Here is a 12,500-nt window from a genome sequence, read left to right as displayed (position 1 = left end):
AACTCACCAGGTTCCTAGTGTGGTTGGCCCAGCTATGGGACAGAAACTCACCAGGTTCCTAGTGTGGTTGGCCCAGCTATGGGACAGAAACTCACCAGGTTCCTAGTGTGGTTGGCCCAGCTATGGGACAGAAACTCACCAGGTTCCTAGTGTGGTTGGCCCAGCTATGGGGCAGAAGCTCACCAGGTTCCTAGTGTGGTTGGCCCAGCTATGGGACAGAAACTCACCAGGTTCCTAGTGTGGTTGGCCCAGCTATGGGACAGAAACTCACCAGGTTCCTAGTGTGGTTGGCCCAGCTATGGGACAGAAACTCACCAGGTTCCTAGTGTGGTTGGCCCAGCTATGGGACAGAAACTCACCAGGTTCCTAGTGTGGTTGGCCCAGCTCACCAGGTTCCTAGTGTGGTTGGCCCAGCTCACCAGGTTCCTAGTGTGGTTGGCCCAGCTATGGGACAGAAACTCACCAGGTTCCTAGTGTGGTTGGCCCAGCTATGGGACAGAAACTCACCAGGTTCCTAGTGTGGTTGGCCCAGCTATGGGACAGAAACTCACCAGGTTCCTAGTGTGGTTGGCCCAGCTATGGGACAGAAACTCACCAGGTTCCTAGTGTGGTTGGCCCAGCTATGGGACAGAAACTCACCAGGTTCCTAGTGTGGTTGGCCCAGCTATGGGACAGAAACTCACCAGGTTCCTAGTGTGGTTGGCCCAGCTATGGGGCAGAAACTCACCATGTTCCTAGTGTGGTTGGCCCAGCTATGGGGCAGAAACTCACCAGGTACCTAGTGTGGTTGGCCCAGCTATGGGGCAGAAACTCACCAGGTTCCTAGTGTGGTTGGCCCAGCTATGGGGCAGAAACTCACCAGGTTCCTAGTGTGGTTGGCCCAGCTATGGGGCAGAAACTCACCAGGTTCCTAGTGTGGTTGGCCCAGCTATGGGGCAGAAACTCACCAGGTTCCTAGTGTGGTTGGCCCAGCTATGGGGCAGAAACTGACCAGGTTCCTAGTGTGGTTGGCCCAGCTATGGGGCAGAAACTGACCAGGTTCCTAGTGTGGTTGGCCCAGCTATGGGGCAGAAACTCAAAAGGTACCTAGTGTGGTTGGCCCAGCTATGGGGCAGAAACTCACCAGGTTCCTAGTGTGGTTGGCCCAGCTATGGGGCAGAAACTGACCAGGTACCTAGTGTGGTTGGCCCAGCTATGGGGCAGAAACTCACCAGGTTCCTAGTGTGGTTGGCCCAGCTTTGGGGCAGAAACTCACCAGGTTCCTAGTGTGGTTGGCCCAGCTATGGGGCAGAAACTCTAGTGTGGTTGGCCCAGCTATGGGACAGAAACTCACCAGGTTCCTAGTGTGGTTGGCCCAGCTATGGGACAGAAGCTCACCAGGTTCCTAGCCTCCAGATCTGACTGCCTGCATGGTAGTGGGTGTGACACAGCAGGAGGGGGGGCTTTAAAAAGTCCCTGTTCCCTGGAGGTGTGAATATATCCCTGGAGGTGTGAATATATCTCTGGAGGTTTGGTTATTTTTACCATTGGGAGGTGGCGCGGCCGTCAGTACAGTATATCAGCTGGACAGGCCCAGTACTGTGTGTGTGTGTGTGTGTGTGTGTGTGTGTGTGTGTGTGTGTGTGTGTGTGTGTGTGTGTGTGTGTGTGTGTGTGTGTGTGTGTGTGTGTGTGTGTGTGTGTGTGTGTGTGTGTGCATGCATATTACTGAACATAGTTCGAGAGCCATACAGATAGATTCTGGGGCAGTGACAGAAGTAGTGTGTTGGTGTCGGTGGTAGGTGACGGTACTACGGTAGCAGTGTGTTGGTGTCGGTGGTAGGTGACGGTACTACGGTAGCAGTGTGTTGGTGTCGGTGGTAGGTGACGGTACTACGGTAGCAGTGTGTTGGTGTCGGTGGTAGGTGACGGTACTACGGTAGCAGTGTGTTGGTGTCGGTGGTAGGTGACGGTTTAGGTGTATTTAAATCAAAAACACGGCAATGTTGTTTCGCAGAGGCCCGAGTGGTATTTCATTCGCGTTTTAGGTATTTGGCAAATGCTGTTATTATGTAGAGCAGTGAACTGAAAACTGTAACCAGAGAATCGGCTTAATTTCCAGGTACACCGATATTACAAACCACTAATAATGAAGCAATACAGAGGAGCGCTTAAGCCAATTTTCCTGCAGAAATGTCATGAATTCATGATGCACGGAGCGAGAGCCAGTACTAATCCACATTTCTATTCTTGAGAGATGACGTATTTATGTTTTTATTTTGTTTTGTAATGAGTAGTACGGGCAGAATGAGTTGAGGGAAGAAAGGGACCTGAAATTACTCCTCATATAAGTTTGGGGAGCTGCTGTATTCTTAAAAGAGCTTGTGGCATGTGGAGAGCACATACGCGCACACGCACACACACACACACACACGCACACACACACGCACACGCAGAGAGAGAGAGCAGCTTGCCATGTGTCAGGCTGGCTAACAGCTGCTGCTGTGGGGTCAGAGGTCACAGAGATGACAGTGGGGGGGCACAACACTTGCTGTTACAGCTGACCTGCTGACCTGAGGTCAGCTGGACGCTGACCTCAACTTCACCGCTAATTTATACAGTCATATAGTATGACAGTGTGGTTTGTGGAAAATAGCTGATCTACAAGCTACTTATAACAGTGCGTCACAACAATGTTTTTAGGTTGTAGATTAGTTATTTTTGGTGACGCCGTCCATCCAATGAAGTATAAATTAACCACATGAACCCTAGCAGAGGAACATTCGGTAAATACAAGCAGATCTATAGATCTATACAATGGCAAAATCTAACAAGCCACACGACATGTTGTGACCTTGTAGATCGCCTATTTCCTAGGTCAACTCTAAAGTTGACTAGGGTCAACTTTAGAGACTGAACCAGCTCAGTGGCCTTGTGGTTGAGTGTCCGCCCTGAGACTGCAGGGAGGTCGCCGGGGGTTCGATCCCCGGCTGGTCAAGCCTCCCTGCTTGGCACTCAGCATCAAGGGTTGGATCGGGTGGTCAGTCCCGGCTGCCACATACTAGGGTCATGTCCAGGAGGTGTACTTGTACTTCATGTCCAGGGGGGTGTACTTGTACATCATGTCCAGGGGGTGTACTTGTACATCATGTCCAGGGGGTGTACTTGTACATCATGTCCAGGGGGTGTACTTGTACATCATGTCCAGGGGGTGTACTTGTACATCATGTCCAGGGGGTGTACTTGTACATCAATCTGCCTCATCTTACAGAAACAGGAGATAGGCTCCTGGGCCTCATGGCTTAGCAAGGCTTACTGTATTTAGGGTTTAGACTATAGAGCAGACCTCGGTAAATGAAGTATAAAAGTTTGAAGTGGTTTAGCGGTGTCACGTACAGTAGCAGCCTCTTAGTATGGAGACTTGAGAATTGTGAGATAGAGACGTCACAGGTTCCATTCTGACTTCTGACCTCTCGACCCGCCTTTTCACCCTCAACCATTGTCTGTATTGTACTGAGGATTCCCTGTGAAATGGCAGACATACCTTATACCTTTGGGAGCTGAACTATATGCTGCTATGTTTAGAGCGGGGAGTGCAACTGCACTTGAGGCTGAACGCGGGTCGTTCCACAGCCAGACAGCCCCTGACAGCAGTACCAGAGGGGGGTGCATGTAGGACAGGCTATTTTCAGTCGCTGCATATTAAGTATAATTGTGTAATTAATCTTTCAGAGGGTGACGGGGGGGAACCTCCCAGACCCTCCACGTCTGTACACGTCTGTACACGCACACGTACACGCACGCGCGCACGCACGCACGCACACGCACACACACACAAATGGTCCATGTGTATTTTAGGAGGCATCAGATGCAGCTCTTCATCAGATGCAGTGATATATTTCAGCTGCTCTACTTTAGGTTTTAGTTAGATTTAGTTTGTTGTTAAATTTGCTGCTGCAAATGAGCGTTATTCGGATTATTATAAGAAATGCCACATTGGACTATTTCCTTACCTATTGTGAACACTACATATATTAAGTGAAGTCAGTCAGATATTTTCCCCGACTCATACTTTATGTTAGCACTACAGAACCAATGCAACAACTTTATGGCAGTCCTTCCTATTGGGACGGTGATATTGTTTTCAAAGATGTGGGCCTATATTTGTCAATGCCGCCGTTCTAGTGCCTACATTGACTTTTGATTTAACCCATTCTGGGCGCGAACCCCTTTTGTTGTTTTAAGTATTATGTTATACTTTAGCTATTGAAAAATATAATGTTTTTGAAAAATCGTGAAAATGTGGCGCAAATCTTTGAATATATCTTCTTTCAGAGCGAACGTTTTTAATTTAATTCCTTGCTTCTGGGGAGGTCCCTGCATGGAACAACATATTTTCAGATGGGGGTCTGAGGCCAAATACATATATTTTTGGGGGTCCTTGACATGAAAATGTTTGAGAACGACTCAAAACTGTCAGGATTTAGATTAGAAGACATTTGTAGAATGGTCCTCAGGTCTAAATGGGTTTGGATCAGTTGAACCAGTAGGTGGAGAGGCTCTGTTAAACTAGAGAATTTATGGCCTACCATAAACATACACTGTACCTACAATACACGCATTTAAATACTGGTATATTCTACTGAATAATACACTCCTTTACAGATACGCCTTCATGAATCATATTGCCGTTTCACTTGGACTGACTTGGAAAAAGTTATGTGTCATCATTACATCATCAACTTTACATGTTAATAGTTCTTAGTGTTAATGTAAGCCTGATGAGTGTACACTACACTCATTAAAATAACACTGATTTTACAGTTTACATGCTGCACAGCGCCCCCTCTTGGTGGCACGCCAGTTTGCAGCACGTCCCGTTCCCACTTCTGCATGAAATATGAAAAAAACAACAGCTGGCTGTTCTATTGGGCGTGTGGATCATGTGTGTATTGTTCCCTCACTCAAGCTTATCTGCATATTTGACAACAGCCATTTGCAAGGCGTGCGGCCATTCATCTGCGTCATTCTTCCGTTGGTTTACATTGTGATTACATGGGCGGCCAACTGGACTGGGCTGCATTATAAAAGGCTGTCACGTGGTCCTATCGGGACGGTGATTACATGGGCGGCCAACTGGACTGGGCTGTATTATAAAAGGCTGTCACGTGGTCCTATCGGGACGGTGATTACATGGGCGGCCAACTGGACTGGGCTGCATTATAAAAGGCTGTCACGTGGTCCTATCGGGACGGTGATTACATGGGCGGCCAACTGGACTGGGCTGTATTATAAAAGGCTGTCACGTGGTCCTATCGGGACGGTGATTACATGGGCGGCCAACTGGACTGGGCTGCATTATAAAAGGCTGTCACGTGGTCCTATCGGGACGGTGATTACATGGGCGGCCAATTGGACTGGGCTGCATTATAAAAGGCTGTCACGTGGTCCTATCGGGACGGTGATTACATGGGCGGCCAACTGGACTGGGCTGCATTATAAAAGGCTGTCACGTGGTCCTATCGGGACGGTGATTACATGGGCGGCCAACTGGACTGGGCTGTATTATAAAAGGCTGTCACGTGGTCCTATCGGGACGGTGATTACAAGGGGCGGCCAACTGGACTGGGCTGTATTATAAAAGGCTGTCACGTGGTCCTATCGGGACGGTGATTACATGGGTGGCCAACTGGACTGGGCTGTGTCACGTGGTCCTATCGGGACGGCCAACTGGACTGGGCTGTATTATAAAAGGCTGTCACGTGGTCCTATCGGGACGGTGCGCCACGGGGGCCAAATGACAGCTCAGCAGCGCAGCTGACTCCATCCAGGTTGAGACGGCTGCTATGGTAACCGGGGTCAGCAGTGACTCCATCCAGGTTGAGACGGCTGCTATGGCAACCGGGGTCAGCAGACGGCTGCTATGGCAACCGGGGTCAGCAGTGCAGTCACACCGCCTCTGTGCTGTGCTGCCGTAAGCGTGCGCGTGTGCGTGCGTGTTTGAATCCTTGTTTTGACTATGTCATCATGACCAGTGGCATTGTGAGCCACATGCGCGATGCCAGCAGCAGTCTGTGTCAATACAGTGCTGCTGGCCAAGTGGCAATTTCAACTGTTGTGATTTTACTCTGCGACGTTCTACGATTCTTAATTTATGCTCTGTTGTATGACACGTTGTGACGTTGTGTCGTCAAAATGCAAGTGAACATATAGCTTAACTCCTTGAACACCTCGATAGTAGATTACATTTCGACTTGTTCATGGTCTTTATCAAGGCTTCCCACGTGAAGTACTTGACTCACGTTTGTTCATTCATTATCTGTTTTTCGGCAGATTGTTTTTGAGTGAGCAGCCGAATGATCTGTCTTGAGAAAGACAGTGAAGTGACAGCGTAGGCCGTAGGGGGACACAGGCATCTCTCCTCCTGTATATAAACCAGCGTAGGCCGTAGGGGGACACAGGCATCTATCCTCCTGTATATAAACCAGTAAGCCTCTCAGTACAACAGGGTCTCTCTGAGGCTTCGGATGTGTCTTTGACTCACGTCACTGAACAGCATGTAAAATAATGAGTGGACCCAAACGCATCCAAATATTCAAATTTGAATGGAAATGCTGAGGCTGGAGTGTTTATCATCTCTCTCTCTCTCTCTCCACCCAGATTGAGAACATCGATGCCTGTCTCAGTTTCCTGGCTGCCAAAGGAGTGAACATCCAGGGTCTGTCTGCAGAGGGTAAGCTGAACCACCCGCCTGAGTACTGAAATGCTTTATATACGCACTGTCACACACTGGCTTTTATGTAAGCCAAACTCAAATCCCTCGAATTCCTTTTATTGTTGGATACTGATTCATCTCTTATTGTATTTTATTTTTTATTTTTACGTGGGTGTTATCCTGTACCTTTGACTTGCTACTGCTTGAAGCACTTTGTAAAAGTGACATACAAATAAAGCGGGAACCCCTTTTGGTGTTTTAAAGCATTATGTTATACTAAGTGTAAAAATGGACCTGTGATGGATGTGACTGTGCACGGTAGAGTATATTATAAGTACCACATCTACAGTGCTTGGAGGTGGTCTCCCTACACTGATAAATTGGGGTCGTCTACAAATATTATTACCTGAAGCACAATATCTCCCCTAGTCAATCAAGGGCATTCCGCCTTAGCTCAGCAGTAGAAATACTGTATTGTAATCTTGTAATCAGTGTAATCTAACACTGAGGATATTGTTCAACCTTGATAAAGAATGTCTTTATCTATTTTTCTTTCTTCTTTTTTTTCCCCCCCACCCAGAGATCCGCAATGGGAATCTGAAAGCTATTCTGGGGCTCTTCTTCAGTCTGTCACGGTACAAGCAGCAGCAGCAGTCCCACAGGCAGGGCTCCAACCAGCCGCCGTCCCACAGCGCGCAGCACCCTCCCCTGAGCCAGCAGAGCAGCGCCCCCGCCCAACTCAGCACCACTCCGCATGGGACCACCCCGGCCCCCACGGCAGCCCTTCACGCCCAGAGAGCAGCGCAGGCCGAGATGCAGTCCAGGTGAGAGGAGCTGATGGAGGTCTAGGTCAGGGGTTCTCAACCTGAGAAAAAATAGCAGATCTACAAGCTCTATGAGCTTGTAGATCTGCTATTTTTCAATAGCTAAAGTATAACATAATGCTTAGTTAAAAGACCAAAAGGGGTTCCTGTCCAGAATGGGTTAAGGACTTTTAATAGGACCTTTTTAATACCTCCAAAAAATAATTTAAAGAAACGAGAAAGACCATTACTGCATCAAAACAAGTAATCAACAAACTATATAGGCTACTATAAGAATTGGCCAAATTGTCGAAAGAGGCAAAGATTGTTAAAATAGCCGATCTACAATGCGAGGCGTTGTGAGCTTGTAGATCTGCTATTTTCACAATGTTTATCCTTGGCACCAAGTCAAACAAAATGTAGTCTCTGTCTATCTGTCTCTGGAGACAGACAGACAGACAGACAGACAGACAGACAGACAGACAGACAGACAGACAGACAGACAGACAGACAGACAGACAGACAGACAGACAGACAGACTGTTGACTCGCATCAAATCCAAAGGAAAAGAGGGCGCTGTTTTTCCTTTATTTTTTGACGAGGGGGTCTCAGGTTGAACAAAATGTAACGCCTCAGGGTGTCAGGGTGGGGGTGGTGTGGGGGTCCCCCAGTTCAAATATGCTTATTTTGGGGGGAAGGGAGGGGTGGGTGGGTCACGGCCTGGTCTAGATGACCTCTGATCCCTCCTCTGACAGCTCACTGTGTGGGACCAAGTTAGTGCGCTGGCATGGAGGAACAACTCCATGTGCCTAATTTATATTCTGTGGCATAGAGGCGTGCCTCTCTGGGGGTGTGGCTTAGAGGCGTGCCTCTCTGGGGGTGTGGCTTAGAGGCGTGCCTCTCTGCCACGTGCCGACGCCGCATAATTACACTGACGCTGCGCACAGATGCTGTGTGCCTAAAATAGAAGGGCATGCGCTTGTAGATCTGGTGTTTTTGGGGTGGGACACCGGCGTACAGCAAAATATAAATCAGTAGTGCTGACTATGATTAACCCCTTTAGACCTGTGGCCGAATCTAAAAAAAATACTTCTAAATCATGACAGTTTTCTGAAAAAACCCATGTTTCTGTGAGTGGTTCTCAAACATTTTCATGTCAAGGACCCCCAAAAATATATGTAATTGTCCGTGGACCCCCATCAGAAAATATGTTGTTCCAGGGTTTTCCCCTAGAAGATTTGAGTTAAAAGAGGTCACTGTGAAGGAAAATATATTCAAAGATTTGCGCCACATTCTCGTGATTTTTTCAAAAATCTACAAGCTCGTAGATAGCTAAAGCATGTGTCACATTTTGAGTGTTTCGCTGATTGAGGGATGTCAACTTCAGGAAGACATGTTGGAGTATCGGCAGTATTGAGAAAGAATGTAAAATTGAAGTATAGGCAGCAGGGTGGGCTATACAAAACCATGCATTGTGCATCTTTCCCTTAATTCTGCCTCTTAGCCTTCCTGTCACTTTTCTTTCTCCATTTTGTCATCTGTCGACTCATTACTGTACTCTCTAACTGTTCCATTCATTGTGGATGGTATCTCGCATCAGCCATTTGTGAATGTAATCTCTCTCTCTCTCTCTCTCTCTCTCTCTCTCTCTCCCACGTGTCCCTCTCTTCTCTCTCTCCTCTAGGGATGGCTCTCAGAGTAAACTTCTCAAGTTTTCCCTCGGTCAGAAAAAGTCTTCTAGGTCAGCTTAATGTTCTCCCCCCTCTGCGCCCCCCCCCCCCCCCCCTGCACGGTCAAATCCTTTGGTATTAATTGTTCCACTTGTAACTCTGAGAGTTGTACAAATGGAATCAAATGTAACCCCCACCCAATGGACCCCAAAGTTGAATTAACACTCTGTATTTCACGGTGTGCATAATCCCGCTCCCTTCCTCCTCTCACCTCCCTTTAAACCCCCTCCACCCCCACCCAGCCCTCCACCCTACGGTGCCCTCCACCCCCACCCAGCCCTCCACCCCCACCCAGCCCTCCACCCTACGGTGTTGTTTTTGGCAGCAGTTTTTGATTTTAGTTTTAGTCATAGTCTCTTGAATAGATTTCGTTTAGTTTCAGTCACATTTTAGTCACCTGGAATGTTTTAGTGTTAAGTCTAGTTTTAGTCGACTAAATATCATAAGATTTTAGTCGACTAAATCTACATTTGATTTGGTCGACTAAAATGTGTTTTGGCGGGCCTTGATGCCGTCGTAATGGCTGAACGCATCGCACTGCGACGCGTTGTGAGCTTGTAGATCTGATATTTTCAGCATGCAACCAAGTGTAAAATGACTGGATCTCTAGTTTTGGAGTCTTTTATTTGTTGACAAAATCGACAGTATATTTCGTCTGTGAAAAAAAGGTAGTCGACGAACATTTTTCGTCATCGTTTTAGTCGACGAAAACAACACTGACCCCCACCCAGCTCTCCACCCCCACCCAGCTCTCCACCCCCACCCAGCTCTCCACCCCCACCCAGCCCTCCACCCCCACCCGCCCGTCCTAACATTAGGACGGGTTTTTGACGTGGGTCTGTGATGAGGGCAAACCACGTCCACAATGTAGTTCAATTAACAATTTAATTCTCAGAATGAAATCTGTTTGTTTTATGTAATATGCATGAGTGTCAGTGTGGAGTAGATGAGACACAGAGCCCCCCTGGTTTAGGATCGGCCTGTAGGTCTCTGGCATCACGCCTCATTTAGCATGCCTGCTCAATGGACTGTGAGAGACCTTTAGATAACCCGTGTGTGTGTGCGCGCGCGCGTGTGTGTGCATGCGTGTGCACGCGCCTGCGGGTGGCAGTGTGTGTGTACGTGGTAGGGTGGCTGTGTGTGTTTGTGTGTGCATGCGTGTGCACGCGCCTGCGGGTGGCAGTGTGTGTGTGTACGTGTGTGCATGCGTGTGCAAGCGCCTGCGGGTGGCAGTGTGTGTGTACGTGGTCGGGTGGCTGTGTGTGTGTGTGTGCATGCGTGTGCACGCGCCTGCGGGTGGCAGTGTGTGTGCGCGCGTGTGTGTGCATGCGTGTGCACGCGCCTGCGGGTGGCAGTGTGTGTGCGCGCGTGTGTGTGCATGCGTGTGCACGCGCCTGCGGGTGGCAGTGTGTGTGTACGTGGTCGGGTGGCTGTGTGTGTTTGTGTGTGCATGCGTGTGCACGCGCCTGCGGGTGGCAGTGTGTGTGTGTGTTTGTGTGTGCATGCGTGTGCACGCGCCTGCGGGTGGCAGTGTGTGTACGTGGTCGGGTGGCTGTGTGTGTGTGTGCATGCGTGTGCACGCGCCTGCGGGTGGCAGTGTGTGTGTGTACGTGGTCGGGTGGCTGTGTGTGTGTGTGTGTTTGTGTGTGTGTGTGTGTGTGTGTGTGAGCGTGAGTGAGTACGTGTGTGTGTGTGTGAGTGAGTACGTGTGAGTATGCCTGCCTGATGAGCATGTCGTACATGGAATGTGACACTGATAATTGACCTGAAGTTGTGTTTTAGGATATGACACTGACACGCCACGGCTAGATCCACCCTTATTACTGTAGTCAGCTACTGTACTGACACGCCACGGCCAGATCCACCCTTATTACTGTAGTCAGCTACTGTACTGACACGCCACGGCTAGATCCACCCTTATTACTGTAGTCAGCTACTGTACTGACACGCCACGGCCAGATCCACCCTTATTACTGTAGTCAGCTACTGTACTGACACGCCACGGCCAGATCCACCCTTATTACTGTAGTCAGCTACTGTACTGACACGCCACGGCCAGATCCACCCTTATTACTGTAGTCAGCTACTGTACTGACACGCCACGGCCAGATCCACCCTTATTACTGTAGTCAGCTACTGTACTGACACGCCACGGCCAGATCCACCCTTATTACTGTAGTCAGCTACTGTACTGACACGCCACGGCCAGATCCACCCTTATTACTGTAGTCAGCTACTGTACTGACACGCCACGGCCAGATCCACCCTTATTACTGTAGTCAGCTACTGTACTGACACGCCACGGCCAGATCCACCCTTATTACTGTAGTCAGCTACTGTACTGACACGCCACGGCCAGATCCACCCTTATTACTGTAGTCAGCTACTGTACTGACACGCCACGGCCAGATCCACCCTTATTACTGTAGTCAGCTACTGTACTGACACGCCACGGCCAGATCCACCCTTATTACTGTAGTCAGCTACTGTACTGACACGCCACGGCCAGATCCACCCTTATTACTGTAGTCAGCTACTGTACTGACACGCCACGGCCAGATCCACCCTTATTACTGTAGTCAGCTACTGTACTGACACGCCACGGCCAGATCCACCCTTATTACTGTAGTCAGCTACTGTACTGACACGCCACGGCCAGATCCACCCTTATTACTGTAGTCAGCTACTGTACTTACAGTACAGCAATGTACGGTAGACTTAACCCATTTAGACCTGAGGACGATTCTTAAAAAAATGTCTTCTAAATCCTAAAAGTTTTCTGAAAAACCTATGTTTCTATGTCAGTGGTGCTCAACCTTTTTCATGTCAAGGACCCCCAGAATTATCTGAATTTGGCCGCAGACCCACATCTGAAAATATGAGAAGCAAAGATTTGAGTTAAAAAAGTTCGCTCTGAAAGAATATATATTCAAAGATTTGCGCCACATTTTCACGATTTTTCAAAAATAGCAGGCCTACAAGCTCGTAGCGCGGCACGCGGTGCCGTTGCTACTCTTAGCACAAACACTCTTATCAGAATATAATGCTTTATAAACAAAAGAGAGAAATTTTGTTTTAGTCCCAAAAATATCACATCCTAATATGAATATGTAAGACAGCATATATACTGTGCTAATCTTCCCCTTTCTTTTACATTGGATCTGTTGTTTCTGAGCATGCGGTCTTGCATCATGCAATCTCCTTAAAAACTGGATTTTGGGAAGTGGTCTTGCATTGCAGCCATTGCAGCCCATCCCAGATTCTACTGTACCGG

The 12,500-nt window shown here is 48.5% G+C and overlaps 1 protein-coding gene across 1 annotated transcript in view; it reads left to right on the top strand.

Annotated features, from left to right (window-relative positions):
• The window catches only part of nav2a (neuron navigator 2a), a gene marked incomplete at its 5' end in the record, with an annotated part of 162,383 nt that overhangs the window by 69,659 nt on the left and 80,224 nt on the right, over nucleotides 1-12,500 (top strand). Inside the window, 4 exons of the mRNA XM_079496421.1 lie at nucleotides 6,639-6,711; nucleotides 7,274-7,517; nucleotides 9,181-9,237; nucleotides 9,469-9,482. Coding sequence (XP_079352547.1) covers nucleotides 6,639-6,711; nucleotides 7,274-7,517; nucleotides 9,181-9,237; nucleotides 9,469-9,482 — 388 coding nt within the window. The remainder of the gene's footprint in view (nucleotides 1-6,638; nucleotides 6,712-7,273; nucleotides 7,518-9,180; nucleotides 9,238-9,468; nucleotides 9,483-12,500) is intronic.

Source organism: Electrona antarctica (assembly GCF_951216825.1).
Source record: "Electrona antarctica genome assembly, chromosome: 3".
NCBI classification, from domain to species: Eukaryota; Metazoa; Chordata; class Actinopteri; order Myctophiformes; family Myctophidae; genus Electrona; species Electrona antarctica.
Note: the sequence above shows the minus strand (reverse complement) of the source record. Positions and strands in the feature narration are given on the sequence as shown.